This window comes from Gallinula chloropus, assembly GCF_964237585.1.
Source record: "Gallinula chloropus genome assembly, chromosome: 1".
Taxonomy (NCBI): domain Eukaryota; kingdom Metazoa; phylum Chordata; class Aves; order Gruiformes; family Rallidae; genus Gallinula; species Gallinula chloropus.
The window spans coordinates 13,343,147-13,360,193 of NC_140085.1; the positions used below are offsets into that span (position 1 = coordinate 13,343,147).

Sequence of the window (17,047 nt, forward strand, 5' to 3'; positions counted from 1 at the left end):
CAGGGGGTGACAGCAGACACTATAATACTGAATTATCAACACACACGGTACAAAACATTTACCTCTTCTTCCAATGATATCAAGTGCTACAGATTGCATGTAAAATACTCAGATCATTAATTTATCCCACTTTCCATTTCCCTGATTTTAAAATAAAATAAAAATAGCTCTTAAAGTAACAGAAAGAAAAAAGGGTGACAAAGGATCATTCAGCTGTCAAAACCTTTTTTGTACATTCTCATTTATTACAAGATCACCAGAGAGGACCCTGTAAAACTTCCTTTGGAGTCTTCCTGTCATCAACAAAAAGCTAAAAGGACAAAATAGCGAAGCTATTCTCTATAAAGAATAGAAGAAATCCTTCGCCTCTCTGAGGCTCAGACATCATTCTCTCTGTTATGATGAACTCTGTTTTCTGAGATGCTTCAAGGTCAGGTCATTTCACTTCTTTTAACAGCTGAGTTGCACAGAAAAAGGAGGACAGGCAGAAGAGTCTGGGGTGTCTGATCTACAAGCTTTTGCAGTGGCACCAAAATGTATTGATTGACTTTGGAAGAAGAGATGAGAACAAGGAAAGACGAGAGGAGCCTATCCTAGCCTCTGCCAACTTCCCTTTAATAGGGGTGCAAGTTAACCACAGACAACATCTCATTCATTCTATCAAAGAAACTTAAAACTCTTTAGAATTACTTTTCCTTAAGAATCCTTGATTTGTTGACTTTCATCAAGAACACAGACCACTCAAAACTGATAAAGACAACAGAACCTCAGTTATTATCACTGCTGAGAAAGCAGCTCCCACAGAGCAACAAAGTCAAGTTTTTGCCCTGAGATGAACCTTCATCACCTTCATTTTGACTTAATTATATGCATCTTTAATGAGTTGTTAAATAAATTGGCTATGAAATCAGAGAAATGCTTTCCTTTGTACCACTGGTACAATTCCAATAGAATAACCTTTCCCTTAATATTATCACAGAAAACCCCTTGCTATGACTACCACTTGTGACCAAATACTAGTGAGACAGAGTCAAGTGTAAGTGCTAAAACAGCAGTCAATATATGTTCAAATGCCAATTATTAGAAAGCCTGGAAAAAACATTCTGAAAAAGTTATTCTGTAGAACAGTAAAATGAAATTAGGATATCCAGGAGATAATCAGTCCAAACTGAAAAGCTCTCCTTTCTTTCATGACCACTTCCTGTGCTTTCATCCCATCCCCAGTTCTTGTTATAGGGAGCCCTGCTCACTTCATTGAGAGGGAAATCATGCTTTCTTCATCTTCTACAGAGATCAATACCTCCCCCCCAAAAAAAAACAAACCAAGAAAACACGCCGAAAGAAAGAAAAAGGAAGATGATTCACAAACTGCTCAAAATAACCTCAGACAAGAGGAGACAGATCTGTGCCCCAGAGTATCAGAGGCAAAAAGAGGTACAATGTGTTTAGCTAGCCTGGAAAACCCACGGATAAAAGACAGCAGACAAATTTGCACACTGAAATACAGAATGGTAATTGGATGTCAGCAAGGACCCTCCTAAAAGAAAAAAAGACTACAAATCTAAAGATGAAATAATATGACTTAATTTTTGGCATTGGAACCCTTAGCCTAATTTAATTTAAAAAATATTTTAAAGGATAAAGTAGATAAGTATGCATCATAAACATAAAAATACACCTTGTGTGTCATTTGACAAATTAATAATCCTGCTTTGAAACCACCAAAGCACACTTACTTTGTGATGACTGTGATTGCTGAAGGCATCTCTCACTGTTGCAGTGCTCCACCCTGACTCTTCTGGTTTAATCACTTCACATCGACGCTCATGGGCTTGCGTACATTCTTCACTGCTTTTACCTGTCTTTTTCCCATCAAGGGACACGTAGCCATTATCAGTCTCAGTGGATTTATCTATTGAGTTTTTTGCTTTCTTAGATCTATATTTGAAACAAATATATGTATCAATCACTCACATTTTTTCCTAGTTTAAATCATGCTTATCCCACTTAACCCATGTTTTAGTTTTACTACTAAAATGACCACAAGCCAATATGAATATTAGATGTAACGTGTATTTCACCTTCTAAATACCCATTATCCTTTCCTAAATTGTTACAAAAGAAGTTATGTCTAAAATAAAATTATATCATTAGCTACTAAAAGAAAACTGTTTTAAAACTAAAACTTCCCAACAACTTTGGCAACAGAAGAATCACAAGCCTCAAATGTAAATGAGGAACTTCTCTATCTTGATAAAGAGGAGCTATGCTAAAAGTGTTATTAACTCAAAGCAAGTATGCCATTTCCTGAAGCTGCAAACATGCTGTGTAGTGCTCTGAACAAAGCTAGCTTTTGATGTTATTTTAAATACACTGTTTACTGATAACTCCTAAACAGATGGTGATTCACCTATTTCCATATTATCTGTTATCCCTAGTAACATATTTCAATATATCTTCCTAACACACTAACCAAGTCTGTTTTCAAAGCACTAATTAAGTTTGTGAATTATGCTTCAGTATTTTTATTCTTAAGGGTACAGATGTTGATACGGGTCTTTACACAATTCTCTAGAATTATCTAGTCAATAGATGTTGCAGCAAGAATATCTAATGCAGGAAAAAGGCTCTCAAAGCAAACATTTGGATGATTATACTTCCAAATTAGAAAGTGGAGTGAATGAAGGAATGAAATGGAATAACAGCTTGCTACCTTGTCAAAAGAAACAATACTTTAAGTCCTTGCTTAAGCTTCTGCATTCTCAAAGTAAACTACATGGGAAAAATGAGAAAAGCAATGGTGCTCTCATATTTATTAGGTTTTGTTTGTTAGAGTCACAGAAACACTAGTGAAAGAGAAAAAAGTGTTATAGAAGAAGTTTCTAGGGGGTTATCTCTTGTTTTTATTAAAAGTAGAACACTGGACATAGGTCATAAAACCATCAAGAAACTGTTCAACTCATCTTGTGCTCATAAAAGGGAATATGCGCTGCCTTTCTCTTGAAGGAGAGGCATTCTGTGAGAGCTCAGATTACACAGCAGAGGATTAAATTCCTCATTAATATGTACAACAAATGGAATCAAAAGAATCAGGATGGTCGCCTCCCATTCCTCCTAAGATAAGGTATTCCACATAGACAGGAGAGACCTGAACACAAAAAGTAGCTAGGGAGAGCTGGATAAAAGGGAAATATCCAAGAAGGAACAACGAATCTGTTGGAATGCAGACAAAATAACGAAAAGACAACATTACTAAGCTGTTTCATCCATCTCTAATCTCATTTCACCTTCCCTCATCCCTTCCTGGAGAAAAGCTAACAGTTGTTTGGACGTTTTTAAACCAAAGTAACTGCTGCTCCACTTCTCTTATAGGAAGCTACAGAGCTCACCTACTATTCTCTGACCTACTCCTGAAATTCTTAGTCAGTTTTATCTAAATGAGCAAAAAAGTAGCAGAAACACTTTCTGTGGTTATTTATATATTTGCATGGATTAATTTTGATTATAAACTTGCAAAGATAAAGCGACAGCAAGATGCCTTGGCATGTGTTTTGTGGTGGAGAAGCAGTTAGTAAGCCTCCTCCTGGTTGTAGATTACCAACATGCTAACTCACATGCAGAGTTTTAGTTTTCTAGGTTCATAAAGATCATCTAAAACATTACTGAGGCTTTGGACACAAAGGTTAAACTGTGAACAGTAAACACATTAGAACTTTATTTCAGTGCCATTCCATATCACTGTTTAACTAAGTTAATGAAGGTAAGACAACTGAAGAGAAAGCTTAACTTACTATTTAATGGGGAAAATTACTGTTCCATTTCTGGAACAAAACAAGTTATCAGCCTTTCAGTGGCAACTCATTGTAAAATGACATTTCAGTGAGCTCAGTTGTGAGCACCAAGAAAGTAGCACTAATATTACACTGTCTGCAGTAAGCAGGAAACCAGAGAGGCCCATTTTTAACACATTAAATACAGTCTTGGCACCTTTTAAACATGTCTTTTTAAGAGTGCAAAAGGGAATGCAGTTAGCAAGGACACATACACATCCAGTCAACCTTACTCCAGGTGCTACTAAGCTGTATGAGTACAGTAACTGGACAACTCTTCCAAGTTTGATTTGAAAAGGTATTATGCATTTCATATGAAACTGAAAAGCTACTAGGAAGAGGTAACTTCAAACAGTTGAGTAGAAATAGATAAGAGAAAAAGAAGGTGTGGAGGGATGCATAATTTGTTCAGATAGGACTCCACTACTCAAGCACTGCCAGCACTAGAACTGCAAGAGAAATGCTACACTGGCATCAGGTTAAGACTCATTTTGAAAAACCTGACTGAAGTCTTCATTTCTAACCCAGAAACCACAATTATTTTTGTATGAATCCCTAAATTTAAGTGTAAGCATCAAACCACAAAAGCATAAATTTGGGCTTAAAGTTAGGCTTTCATGCACTGTACTGTGTAAAAAAGAAAAAACCAAACATGAACAATCCTTCCCTAGCTGACAGAAATGTATAGTTTCCTAGAATTACTACATACCTATCATTAGCCAACTTGTAAAATTTCAGGCTGGAATTAGGAGGCTTTAAGAGCTAAACGGGACATCATCATGAATAAATCCAAGGTGTTAAAAAGCTTGAATATATGGAAAGCTAAGTCAAGAATAACACTCAGTCTATTCACACATTAGTTAAGAGAAAATATTACGGAAGATTCGGGTTTCTGGAAGACTATGTTTTTCACTGTCAAGTATTCAATTCCAGTGTATTTTCATCAGGGCTGGTAAAAAACCTGTTTTCTATGTTCACACTGCAAAACTTAAAATTTACAATTCTAAGATTTCTGTAACTGGAGTGAAGACACCCACAGAGAGCAAAGTCCCAAACCAGTACTACATTCTGAATAAACTACCTATTTGGATATAGTCTTCCTTCCCAATGAAACTAATAATTGATATTTTTTAATTGCCCCTGTACTGGATTAAAGTTTAGAATTCTATTTTATTAATCAGACTGAGTTCTGCCATTCAAAATGCTATTTACTGAATACACAATTCCAGATTGCCAATGACCCAAGTGCAGGCAAATGATCTCGGTACACAGGGTCCTGCCCTAGAGCAAAGAATACAACTTCTGAGGTTAGTTTTGAAACCACGTGTTTAAAACCTATATTTAAAATTCCAGAAAATGGTATCTCAAAGCTTAATATATATGAAAAAATGTTTTAAATAATGAGTGCCTCACTGATGTTTAGATAAAGAGCTTCAAAATATGTCCTAAGAAAGAGAGATCACTGTACAGCTTCCTCTCACTGAGGTTTCATAAGATTTTCTTCAGCAATATCACCAAGTAAAGCAGTAGATGTACTTGATGCTGCACTCCTGCTTACTCATTCTGAGCCTCACTCTGTCACCCCACTACGCTAACAAAGCTGTTTGCATTACCATGAAAAAAATTACACAAAGAAACTGATCTGCATGATCTCTCAGGAAAAAAAGATTATTTTTCAGCTGGGTAAGTTCCTGATATGGTTTGTACAGCTCCAGACAACAAAACAACTGTGTGTCTGCAACTGAAAAGGTAAGAAATGACTGAGAGCTACTTAGAGCAGTCTCAGTCACTCTGTGCTCTTTATCCTTTGAAGACACTGTGTGTGCAAGTAGTCATTGCTGAAGCATAACACCTATATATACACACACTACCCCTCATTAAACCATTTAAACAAGTCCTTAGAGCAAGTCCCACACAGCCCTCCACAACTGAGCACACCCTGAGCCCAATGCAAGGGAAAGTAAATTAATTAATTAAAATTAATCTTCCAACACTCCTCCTCTCATTGCAGATCAGTATCTTCAACTAATGGAAAACGCTCAAAAGTTTACAAGATTACACTCCAAACATAACACAAAGTAATGCATACAGACCCAAACCACAGCACAGGTGTCAATTACTATGACTCAGTTTGTTAAATCTAGCTTAACCTACACAGGAAAGTCAAATGAACACTCATCTCTCAGTATTCTTAAAACTTATCCAGAGTTCCAACCAGATACTCCCAGAAGGTAACATTACATAAAGTAAGCTTTCCCAGTGGTTAAGAGCACGTATCACAAGTCTGACAGACATGTTAGTGTTGCCATAGGTAAGATGCAGCATGCACAACAAAACATCAGTGTAATTTGCAGTATCCCTTTCCTCATGTTCATACCATTTTATGAGCATATTTTCTCTCAGTAATAAATGCTGATGTGTAGCCCTCACAATGTGTGTGTAGAGCACAACAGAATTATTGAGCACAGATTTATTTTTTTTAAAAAAAAAAAAAGCTTTTTAATTGCCCAGAGCACAGAAGCTGAAGGTTGATCAATTGCAAAAGAGCTCTGGATGTTTCTTCCCATCTTTAAAAAGATCTTTGATGTTTATTTATAAACTATATGCTGTGCCTCTTTGAATCCTGAAGGCTTTTCCTTCAGCAAGTGTGTGATTTCATGAGAGTGACAGACTTCAAGAAGCATTCCCTCAGAGCAATAAGCAGCTACTGTAAAAAGTAAAATTAAAGAGCTAAATTTTACCATTGGATTAAATTTGAGAAACTGAGTTGGTTTGTTCCTGATAGCCCACAGAGAGTATTCCTCCATTAAAGTATAATTTAACTAAATGTTAATTCAATATGCTTTCAAAGTTATTGCATCAGCATTTACAAAGCCAAGAAACAATAAATTAGAACATGTTCAAATACTGACTTTGAGTTTACTATTAGGAATAAAAACTAGATCAACAGAAGTTTAATCATTACATCAATGTTTACTTATTAGAAAAGGGATAGTGCATCTCTAACACATATGTAGCCTTGAATAAATACAAACCCTGATAAAAAGAAAGCAGCATGCCAGATATCTCTGAAGACAGCGCCAATACTGCAAGAGGTGCTTGTACCGTAGCTCTGCACTGTTCCCTCCTGTGTGTTATCTGTGGTACTAGAGCCATCTCCTTCCCTATGTACTTCCAAATGTGCTGCTTTCCTTAATTTCCTTCATCAGAAGAGATTAAAATTGGAAGGTTGCTTTGTAAGTGCAATCTACTAGTTCTATAATGTGTTCAGCAGTTTAAGCATGCAAAACCAAGCAAGATTACACAATATTTTGCTAAAGCTTTATCACGTCCATAAATTCCATTTAACAAATCTAAGCATAACTCTTACTTGTTATCAACACTTAAACCTGAAATACATTTCACCTCATCATCAGAGGATTAGACCCACAAAATTTGCTACTGCAGGTTTTCCCATTTTAAAGGGAGAGTTCACTGTAGCAGTCCATACTCAGTGAGGTGTTGGAAGACTTAAGTTCTTCACTTCCAGTAGCATCTCCTTTACTCTATGTTTCCCAGCAAGAACATTAGTCAGCACTGCACTGCACAGTTCTAGAACTAAATATGCAGTGATATAAATACTGTCACTCCACCACTATTCAGGTACAAACTGTTTTGAGGCAAAAAAATCAGATCCGATGCATTAAAATTCGAATAAAACATTGCATAAACTAGTCAATGTGTAAAAGAGCACCAGGTAAGCACTGATTTTCAAGTTTCAGATAAAACCAGACCACCAATCTCACCTCTTGCAATGTAGACAAACATTTTTTTCATGTACATTCTTTAGAAAGGTTTAACAATCCTAAATGAGAAGTACTTTAACAGAGACTATACCTTCTTCTTTTACCCCCTGTGCTGGGAGGTGGCTTAGGAGTTCGTGTTGAAACAATCTGACAATGCACAGTTCCGAGTAGCAACATGAGCCATATTGGCCCAATTACTTCAGTCAGAGGTATATTATGTGGGCTTTGGGCTGTACAGAATAACACTACAGCAGCAACTGGAAAAGAAGGGAAATGAAGTTGAGTTCAATATCTCAAATGCCTGAAATGGCCAACTCACTGATTGGCTTTTGTCGAAGAGATAAACAGTCTGATGTAGCCTTTTATCTGCATTTTAAACCAACTCATGTAATTCTGAGGCAGGAATTATAACTGCAAAGAAATAAACCTAAACAGTTGCCTACTGTCCTAAAATCCATGTCTTCTTTTACACTTATAGCTATTGCCCAAAACAAAGGTGGAGAATAAAGGCCATGGGGGAGCATTTGGAAAGGTAGATCTGTCATGAAACAACCTTAAGGTGAAACTTCAGGAGACAAAACCAAAAAACAAATGCCATCCTTAAAGCAGCCCAATTAAATTTAAATCCTGTATCACATGTAATGATGCAGCACAATGCAACAAGTTCAGTGAGCAAAGAACTCAAACCAGGTGCAGGATGCCAGAGAGGCTGAAGTCCCTCCATCCTTGGAGATACTCAAACCCTGACATGACACAGCCCTGAGCATCCTGTGCTAGCTGACTGTGCTTTCAGCAGGAATTTGGACTAGATGATCTCCAGAGATCCCTGCCAACCTCAACCAGCCTGGGATTCTGTGGAGCCATGCATCTATTTTGACACTGTAAGGACCAACAGACTTCAGACTAGAAACTACATTCCCTAGCAAATTAGCATTGTAAATTGCAAAGTTGCCCACATGGATAGACAGACATGCCTAAGTACAACGCTATATACAGTTCAGATATACTTGAGTGTATACTTTCTAGTAATGAAGAGAAACCATATAAACTACGAGGTAGTCCAGGACCACCAACTAGGACCTATGGCTGGAAAAGGAGGAACTTCCAATTCTATAATTAACCATTAATTTTGCAACCCTGTAACCAGCTTTCTACACATAGCCACCACCCACACCCCACACAGCGCTCTCTGCTCCTGTACCCACATTCCAGCCACTTTTGCAACTCAGAAATGTCTTTCCAAGCTTGAACAGGCATGAGGCAGACAGGAGAGGCAATCCCTCTCTATCCTCTGCTTACTCTCTCTTCTTGTTGCACTGCCTCTGTGGCTTAAAGCACTGTGTTCTGGAACTCAGCTGGGAGAAGCTTTCCAGAAAAAAAAAAGAAAAAACACACCACCAAAACTTCCACCAAACAAAAACTCCAACTCTGTGCCTAACTTCTGTGCACCCCATGAGAACTTTGTATGTTCTTGTGTCACCAAATCAAAGTCCCATAACTTAGACCTACTCCTAGCATGCAACATACATGGTACAAGTTCAACAGCTTTCACCAGCTCTTTACTAAAATTAACTGAAAGAAGTTACATGCAAACTCCACAGCTAACACAGCAGAAGCCTAGATGCAATGTTTTCCACTAGAAAGACTTTAGATGTGTTTTTCATTAAATAATCTTTAGCAAGATAACCAGTATAAGAAACACAACGAACATACAAAAAAATTGAATTAGTTTTGATTGCAGTGCTCTATTTTTCATTTGCTATCAGTCTTTTTCCTAAATCAGAGCACAGAAGTCTTACACAGAACTCATAGGGTAAATAAAAGTTAGGAGGAAGTTCTTCATTTTGAGATCACACGAACAAGTTGCCCAGAGATGTAGTGAAGGCCCCATCCCTGGAGGCATTCAAGGCTTGATGGGGGTCTGAGCAACCTGATCTAGTGAAGATGTCCCTGCTTACTGCAGGAGGGTTGGACTAGGTGACCTTTAAAAGGTCCTTTCCAACCCAATACATTCTATGATTCTAGAATTTATTACTATATGTGGACTAAGTTTTTGCCATATGAGGTTTCTCATAAATGCAGTGTACATCACTCAGAAATCAAACTGACTAAAACATAAACAAAAAATGTACAGAAAAAGGTAGAGCTAATACTACTTTTTTCTAAATGAGCTTATCTTTCTCACACATACAATTAGCTTCATAAATTATACAATGTAAATAAATAGCCTGTTTTGACTCCTACCATACAATTTGGATAAGCATATACTTCTGAGAACACAGAGCTCCCCAGATCCGTACAAAACAAGCTGCAGGAGTAGGCCTCCACAAAGCAATTTCAAACTTCAGTACAAGATTTCTTCTGCTATTTGAAAACCCATTTAGCTAACCAGAGTGATCTAGAAAAGAAACCATTCTTCTTCAAAAGAAAGAAATCTGTAGGACTGCAGCTTCCCACCATAAAGTTCTACACAAACTTAAAAAAACACTACCACTCTCCTGATCCTTTTAGTAGGATGGGAGGGAAATCCAAGAACTTATTTCTGCACAGTGCATCACTATACTGTAGTTCAGATTATCCTAGAATTGCTCCTATGTTGGTAGGAGCTAGGTCTCAGAACAGAATTTCTCATGTAATGATTTCTTTACTTCATTATAGTATTTGAGCTTGTGCTTTTCTAAATTAGTTTATTTCATGAAACAGACACAAATTAAGTTATATCACAAAATTAAGTTATATCACAAAAAGTATAAAAAACCAACTATATATTCAAAGACCAACAAACATTTATTTTTATAGCATTTAAAACTTTGCAATAATTCTATTGCAAAGTTTAAAACCACATATATATGTATCTCACCACAATGAACAATCATTTTCTCACTACAAAGTTTCTTATTTCATACTTAAGAAGCACACAGTACAGATACATACTATAGCTTCACACTTCAATTTCCTAATTGAATACAGAAGCTTTTTTTATTTTTAAATGAGGTAATGCTATAAACTAAATGGAATTAGAAGGTAAAATCTTTCTTAATTCTGTTCTACGACCTTGGAGAAAAACATTTCTCTGTAATTCTCTTATCAAACATTTTGCTTATCATATTTTATACTAAAGGAAACCAATGTAAATAAAACCTGGAGTTTAAATCTACAGCCAAGGAAAGAATTCTACAAAGAGTGCTACCAAGTACCCCACTAAAGCTAAATCATTTCAAAACAGGAATTCCTGCAACTCATCTATAAATCTACAGAAAATACTTCATAATTAAATAAAATCATTTAACATATAAAACCAAAACACAGTGAGACCACTTTACAACTGCATCAGTAAGAATCTGTCACAGTGCCATAAAGTCTGAGCTACAATACAAAGTTCATAATCAGGGCAGAAATACAGCCCCTGGAACTTGAAGTGTTCTGTGGTTAAGTGTTAATAACAAATTATTGATGTTTTGCTACTGCCTTAGTGATTTGTATGAAATGAATAACTGAGCACACCTTCCAAGCACACAGAGGGAAAGGCCTAAGGGCAGTTGTTTGGAATAGTTTACAATAATAAAGTTGTCAATTTAAGTTCACTTATGATTCTGTGTGGATTTTACAAGTCTTTCCATTTATTTAAACAAATATCAGTAACTGCAGCTAATTTAAGTGACAAGTGTTACAAATAGCTGGATTATATTGCAATATGGAAAGCTATTTATTCCTCCTAAATACTTCTTAATTCACCACCTCAAATATCAGAGATATTTTGTCAAGTCACAGCCTATACGGAGTAAGGAAATGATGCATTCCAACTATAACTTTAGTAAATAATAGATCACAAGAAATGTGAAGTCAGGGAAAAAGTCAATTATAAGATAGCTCGGTAATTAACGTCCTATAAAACTTGCTTGCACTCACCATCTACAGTCTTACTATTTCACTGCTTTAAGAGTCTTACAAAGGTTCCACAAATTAAGTGTGGGTATATTTTTAAAATAAATTCAAAGCCATAAAAAACTACTATGTGTTTCTCAGAATAAGCCACTTATGAACAGTCACAAATGAACTGTAACTTATGTATTTTACCACCTATGTTACTATAAATAAGATGTAAATTATTAACACTGGGGCCTCACTTACCATAGTATACACAAATGGTAACAATACTTCTTAAACACCTATCTCAGAAATGGGGATAAGGAGAAGTTTTGATATGAAACAATATGAATATTTGTCAAAATTTGACATTTTGGGGCCTGGCACTGACACATTCATTTTATAGCTGCTAACATCATTACACAAGAGGCACTTCTAAAAAAATTCTATTTCTTGTTTTAGATACAATTTCCAAGTGATTCACAACTGCAAAGACAGATGGTAAATTGAAAAAGTAATATTGTATTTTAATTGGATTTCAGTAGAAAGCTTATCAGTCATTTAGTTTCTCAGGGTACTTAAATTGTTCCCAACTTCCATTAACCTTCTGTTCCATTTCTGTTGCACACGCTTCTGATACACTTAATCTTTTGGTGACTTTCACACTGTGAGATACTGACTCACTATGTGACATTCTTCCCTTTCTAATTTTCCTCTTCTAGACTACATACAATTAAGAGAACCACAAAGGCAGATTACTGGAACTTGAGACAGCATCCTGAAATCTGTGAACCACCTTCTGTCTGCTAACAGTTACCCAAAGGTCCTTCTACAATCTAGGAAACAGAAAATTAGAATACAATCTCCCCACTGCAATGGAAAAAAATAGTAGAAGCACATTGAACAATAAGCCCCCTATTTGCCAATCATTCAGAAGCATGGCTGAGGTCTGACTGAAATATAAGGCAGAAGTTCACAGCCACTGATGTGACAAAATGTGACTAGAAACTGGTCAAACAGATCATTCTCCCAGGCTGCACAAGCTGCAGGCATCTTGGTAGGTTTGGCCTTACTTCTTGATCACAGCTCTCGATCTGCAGAAGTACCAGAAAGACCAAAAGCCCAAGACAAAACACACTTCCTTAGGACAAAGGTTTCTTTGATATTGCTCAGCCTTGAGCTCAAGTACATAGTCCTGGAAACCTAAATCGGATATAAAGATGACAAACTAAAAGGTCTGACAAATACTGAAGATACCCTGTGAGGAGCTCCTTGCATTTTCAGTCTGCCTTCCTTATATATGTAAAAGAATTGCTAACCAAAAGACACGTGCCTGGAACTATGCCATTCCAATATTTCAGAAAATATTGGCAGGAACCTTAACAGCATAAAGCAAACCAAGCAACATACAGCAGCTTCCATATGGTTAAAATAAAGCATTCAGTTGAAACTGATCCTGTAAATCCAACTCTACCTTGAAGAAGGTAAAGAACAAGCAGCCAGAAAAAGATGACTCTGGATGTCACTTGTAGCCACCACCTGTAGAAGAATGGAAAGAAAACAACTCTCACGATTCCTTTGCGGGTCAGAGATGTCCAAGGACTTTCAGGTTTTGCTTTAGCAAAAGCAGATCCTTTAAGAAAAGAAAAGAAATTTTAGTATGTTCCATTGTTACAGTTAATAATTTCAGTTGCTCAATCACAGCAGAGTAGTTATGATAGTTATTTAAAGGAGCAATTATTAAATACAATTATTTTAATAAAGTTTGCACTTTGACCATTTCATTACATCCTCAATCCAAAGGTTGCATAAATTGTTGATGGTCTCTTGACTGCTATTATTGGGAACTTCTACAATATGTAGATGTGTGAATAACAAGATATTGCCATTTCTTACTATGTCAAAAGTATTTTAAAATAAATTATTAAAAATTAATTTGTTTGACTGAGGTATCAGAAAACTGGTATGAAGCAACAGAGTCATATGAAACCTGCACATCCCCATGAAGGCACAGCAGAGCCCTTTCCTGACAAAGGGATGTAAAACATCAAGATCTGCAAACTGCTCTGGCCATGTCCTTCGGGAAAATGGAGTAAGTTTGAGAAGTAGAGAAGTATGAGGATTATGTGTCCAACTGAGTACTAGCCCAGGAGCAGGGAAGCCATCCGAAGAAAACTTTGTCTCTTTCTACTGGATCTGTTGGAGCAAGTACAGCAGATGGACTTGAAGATGAGAGGGCTGGAGAACCTCTCCTATGCCTATGAAGACAAGCTGAGAGAATTGGGTTTGTTCAGTCTGGAGAAAAGAAGGCTCCATAGAAACCTCACTGTAATCTTCCAGTACCTAAAAGGGACCTACAAGAATGCTGGAGAGGAATTGTTTATATGGACATGGAGTGATAGGACAAGAGGTAATGGGTTTAAGCTGAAAGAGGGGTGATTTAGATCAGACAGATGAAGATCAGATGAAGAAAGTCTTCCCTGTGAGGGTGGTGAAGCACTAGAACAGGTTTCCCACAGAATCTGTAGCTGCCCCCTCCCTGGCAGCATTCAAGGCCAGGTTGGATGGGGCGTGGGGCAACTTGGTCTAGTGGAGGGTATCCCTGCCCATGGCAGGGGTTTGGAACTAGATGAGCTTTAAGGTCCCCTCCAACCAATGATTCTACACCTTTTTTCATTCCACTCATTCAAATTTCCTTTCTCTCTCATATCCATCCACTTTTCTTCCTGCAAATTGCCACCTCTCTGCCAGCTGGAAATGTGTGGAACATTTACTTAATAGGGGTGTGACATAAATTATTCCAAGGTCACTGCTTGGAAAAGTCTACTGCCACATGCTGCTATTCCATCTCCATCTCATTTACAAGCAGACCTGGGATTAGAGCTCTGTGCTAGCACAGGTAAAACACTGGCAAGACTGAAATTCCTTTAATACCAACTTTGACATTCATGCAGAGCAGTCATTTAAATGCTATTCATGTATCTCACTACACTGCAGTGACCTGCTTAATTCCTACAAACAAATTTCAGTTTTGTCCATAAAGTTCAGAAGTTACTTGATTTTTTTTCCCTCACATTCCCATTTTTAAAAAGTTACACTGCTAGGCCATGTAATAAAATGTCATCTGCACACCTGCAGAGGAGCTCAAAGAGACAACGGCAGGAGGGGAAGCCCCAGCAATATCCTGATGGGGTTTTTCTAGACACCTCACTGGAGCCATCAGCCTATGGAAGGCCCATCGGAGGGAATCCAGATCTGGGAAGAAACACCTTACTTGGGCCTCTGGTACAGCTGTCCAGCAGAGCCATCAGCCCCCTTGTCTAACTGTGAAACCCTCACCATGGGCCACTGGCAGCAGCTCTTCAGAACACATTTCAGAGGCAAGGGGTGTGCTGCCCAGGCATGTGGGACTCATGAGAGGATCCAGGGGAACTGGAGCTCAGATTGCACAGGGCTTCCTATAGGGTATTTAGGGAAGAAGCCATCAGTGGGAGAAAGGAGTGGTGATTTGGGGAGAAAGAAATGTGGGGAAATTGAGAGGTAAGGGGGTAAAAAGGACTGGTCATGCATAAGGGGTCAAGTGGCCTGGGAGCAAGGGGGCTAGGGAGTCTCTAAGGGCCACTCTGGGTGTGAGGATGTCTGTGTATCTCTAAGGATGAGAGCATGGCAATATGCTGTGATTACCTCAAAGACCAAACTCAAAGAGCACCACCTGGAACAGATTCAGAAGACTGTGCTGGCTGCTGGCTTCATGCTAATAAATATTGTCCCTAGCCTTCATGAGGCACGAGGGAAATTAAGATAAATTAAGACTAAACAGAAACTTCTTGAAAAGTCTCGTATCATCTGCCCTTGTTATCTAAAACAGGCAAGAAATACTCAAGGCCTGTACAGCTTTTGCTCTCCAGAAATGTCAACATAACCTTTCTTCTAGATGTCAGCAGATTTGGAAGAAGTCTGAATGCATGGCAAAAGGAGGTTTCTGAACTATTAACTCCAAAACTTTGATCCATGACAATCCATGTGTTTCTTTATTCCCAAAATCAAAGTATATACAGAACAAATTTTTAAACAAGTTTTTAAGCCTTCAGTTTAATCTAGTGGTCATCTTTTACTAGTATTTTCTATTAGTCTTTTACAGAGGTGTTACGTAGGGATGGTGGGTTTTCATTTTGGATTTTTAATGCTTATTAAGACACTCTTGTTACAAGACTCAGGATGGCAGTTATTTTTATACTGAGAAATTTAGCCTTTTTTAGTTCAGGACCTACCTCTTACAAGATCAACATCTATGAGGTCTGGTTTCACATGTCCTGTTTTCTTTGGTTTGTTTCTCAAACCCTGCAATAGGCAACTACTATCAAAATACATTCTTGCAGATGACAGACATAACAAAAGTAAAAAAACTGATGTGGTCAGTAATTGTATTTAACCTATACTCCAATGAAAATTCAGACAAATGTGTCAACTTCATAGATAAGTATTGTAAAAAAAGCATTGCAAGAAGCAAGGCACAATAAATGCCTTTCACACACTTTATAGTCTAAACCCCCAACCAATTACTGACCCATTAGGTAATTTTTCAAACACAATTAAGCACTAAGCACTCATCTCCCACGGCTTGGGATTACACAGACAACATATGCACACGCTTGCAAGAATTAGTAATACATTTATATTAGGGTTTCAGAACTTTTGCAGCAAATTACTGAATCTTTCTCCTTCGATGCGTAATAAAACTTCACACAATGCTCACATCGCAACCCCTTAATTTCAAACATAAATAGCAAATCATGTTGTAATGCAAGAGCCACTCATCAGCAACTTCCACTGCCAGAAATCCAAATTTGAGAAAGGCATTAATTTTTTCTTAGTAAATGAATACAGATTAGGTCATTATAAAGAAGAGGAAAAAGAAACCAGGAAAGCAGAAGGGGAAAAAGGAAGCTTATTTTATCTTTTAGAAACAGCATCTTCCTTCACTGAAAAGTCAAATTATCTTGCAAAAATTTCAAATTCGTTTTTAATGCTAAAACATGATGCAGTACTCTCAAGCCTCAGAGACAGCTGTGAGTTTCTTCTGATCCCCTTAGATCAGGCTCTTGGTCATATTAGACAATAATGATTCCATGGAGTACAATTGATACAGAGTAAAATACAGTATTTCCAAAAACATTTTAGGTACAAATGGAATTATGACAGAAGTGGTTTAATTCCTTTCATTCAGAAAGCAGTTAAATTCACTGCTGAATTGTAGATTTCCACCACTGTAATATTTCATCTGCATATTAAAACATTTATTACATGTAAACATTAAATTCAGATTAAACTATAAAAATGAAATTATCACCAACAAGAGAGAAATCAATGACATCTGGCTGTATTCATAAGAACAGTATTGAGCAAATTGTTCAATTAGGTAGACTGCAGCTCAAAAGATTTCTCAGATCTAATTTATTTATTTTTCATGCCAAAATAAAATGTTAAAAATCAAACTGTTCACTGTGAACTAGACATACACTCATCACCTGATGCATTTATCAGAAAACTGAGTTTGCTTGCAAC

At 37.2% G+C, this 17,047-nt stretch overlaps 1 protein-coding gene across 6 annotated transcripts in view; it reads right to left on the minus strand.

Moving 5' to 3' along the window:
* The window catches only part of PHTF2 (putative homeodomain transcription factor 2), a gene marked incomplete at its 5' end in the record, with an annotated part of 52,697 nt that overhangs the window by 21,889 nt on the left and 13,761 nt on the right, over positions 1-17,047 (minus strand). For 4 of the 6 annotated variants that reach the window (XM_084266047.1, XM_084266045.1, XM_084266046.1 and 1 more), the window contains 5 exons: positions 1,737-1,938; positions 6,866-7,030; positions 7,707-7,872; positions 12,957-13,115; positions 15,754-15,823. In XM_084266047.1, coding sequence (XP_084122173.1) covers positions 1,737-1,938; positions 6,866-7,030; positions 7,707-7,872; positions 12,957-13,115; positions 15,754-15,823 — 762 coding nt within the window. Of the gene's footprint in view, positions 1-1,736; positions 1,939-6,865; positions 7,031-7,706; positions 7,873-12,956; positions 13,116-15,753; positions 15,837-17,047 lie in introns of all 6 variants that reach the window. The other 2 variants (XM_084266044.1, XM_084266042.1) reach the window with 1 other exon arrangement.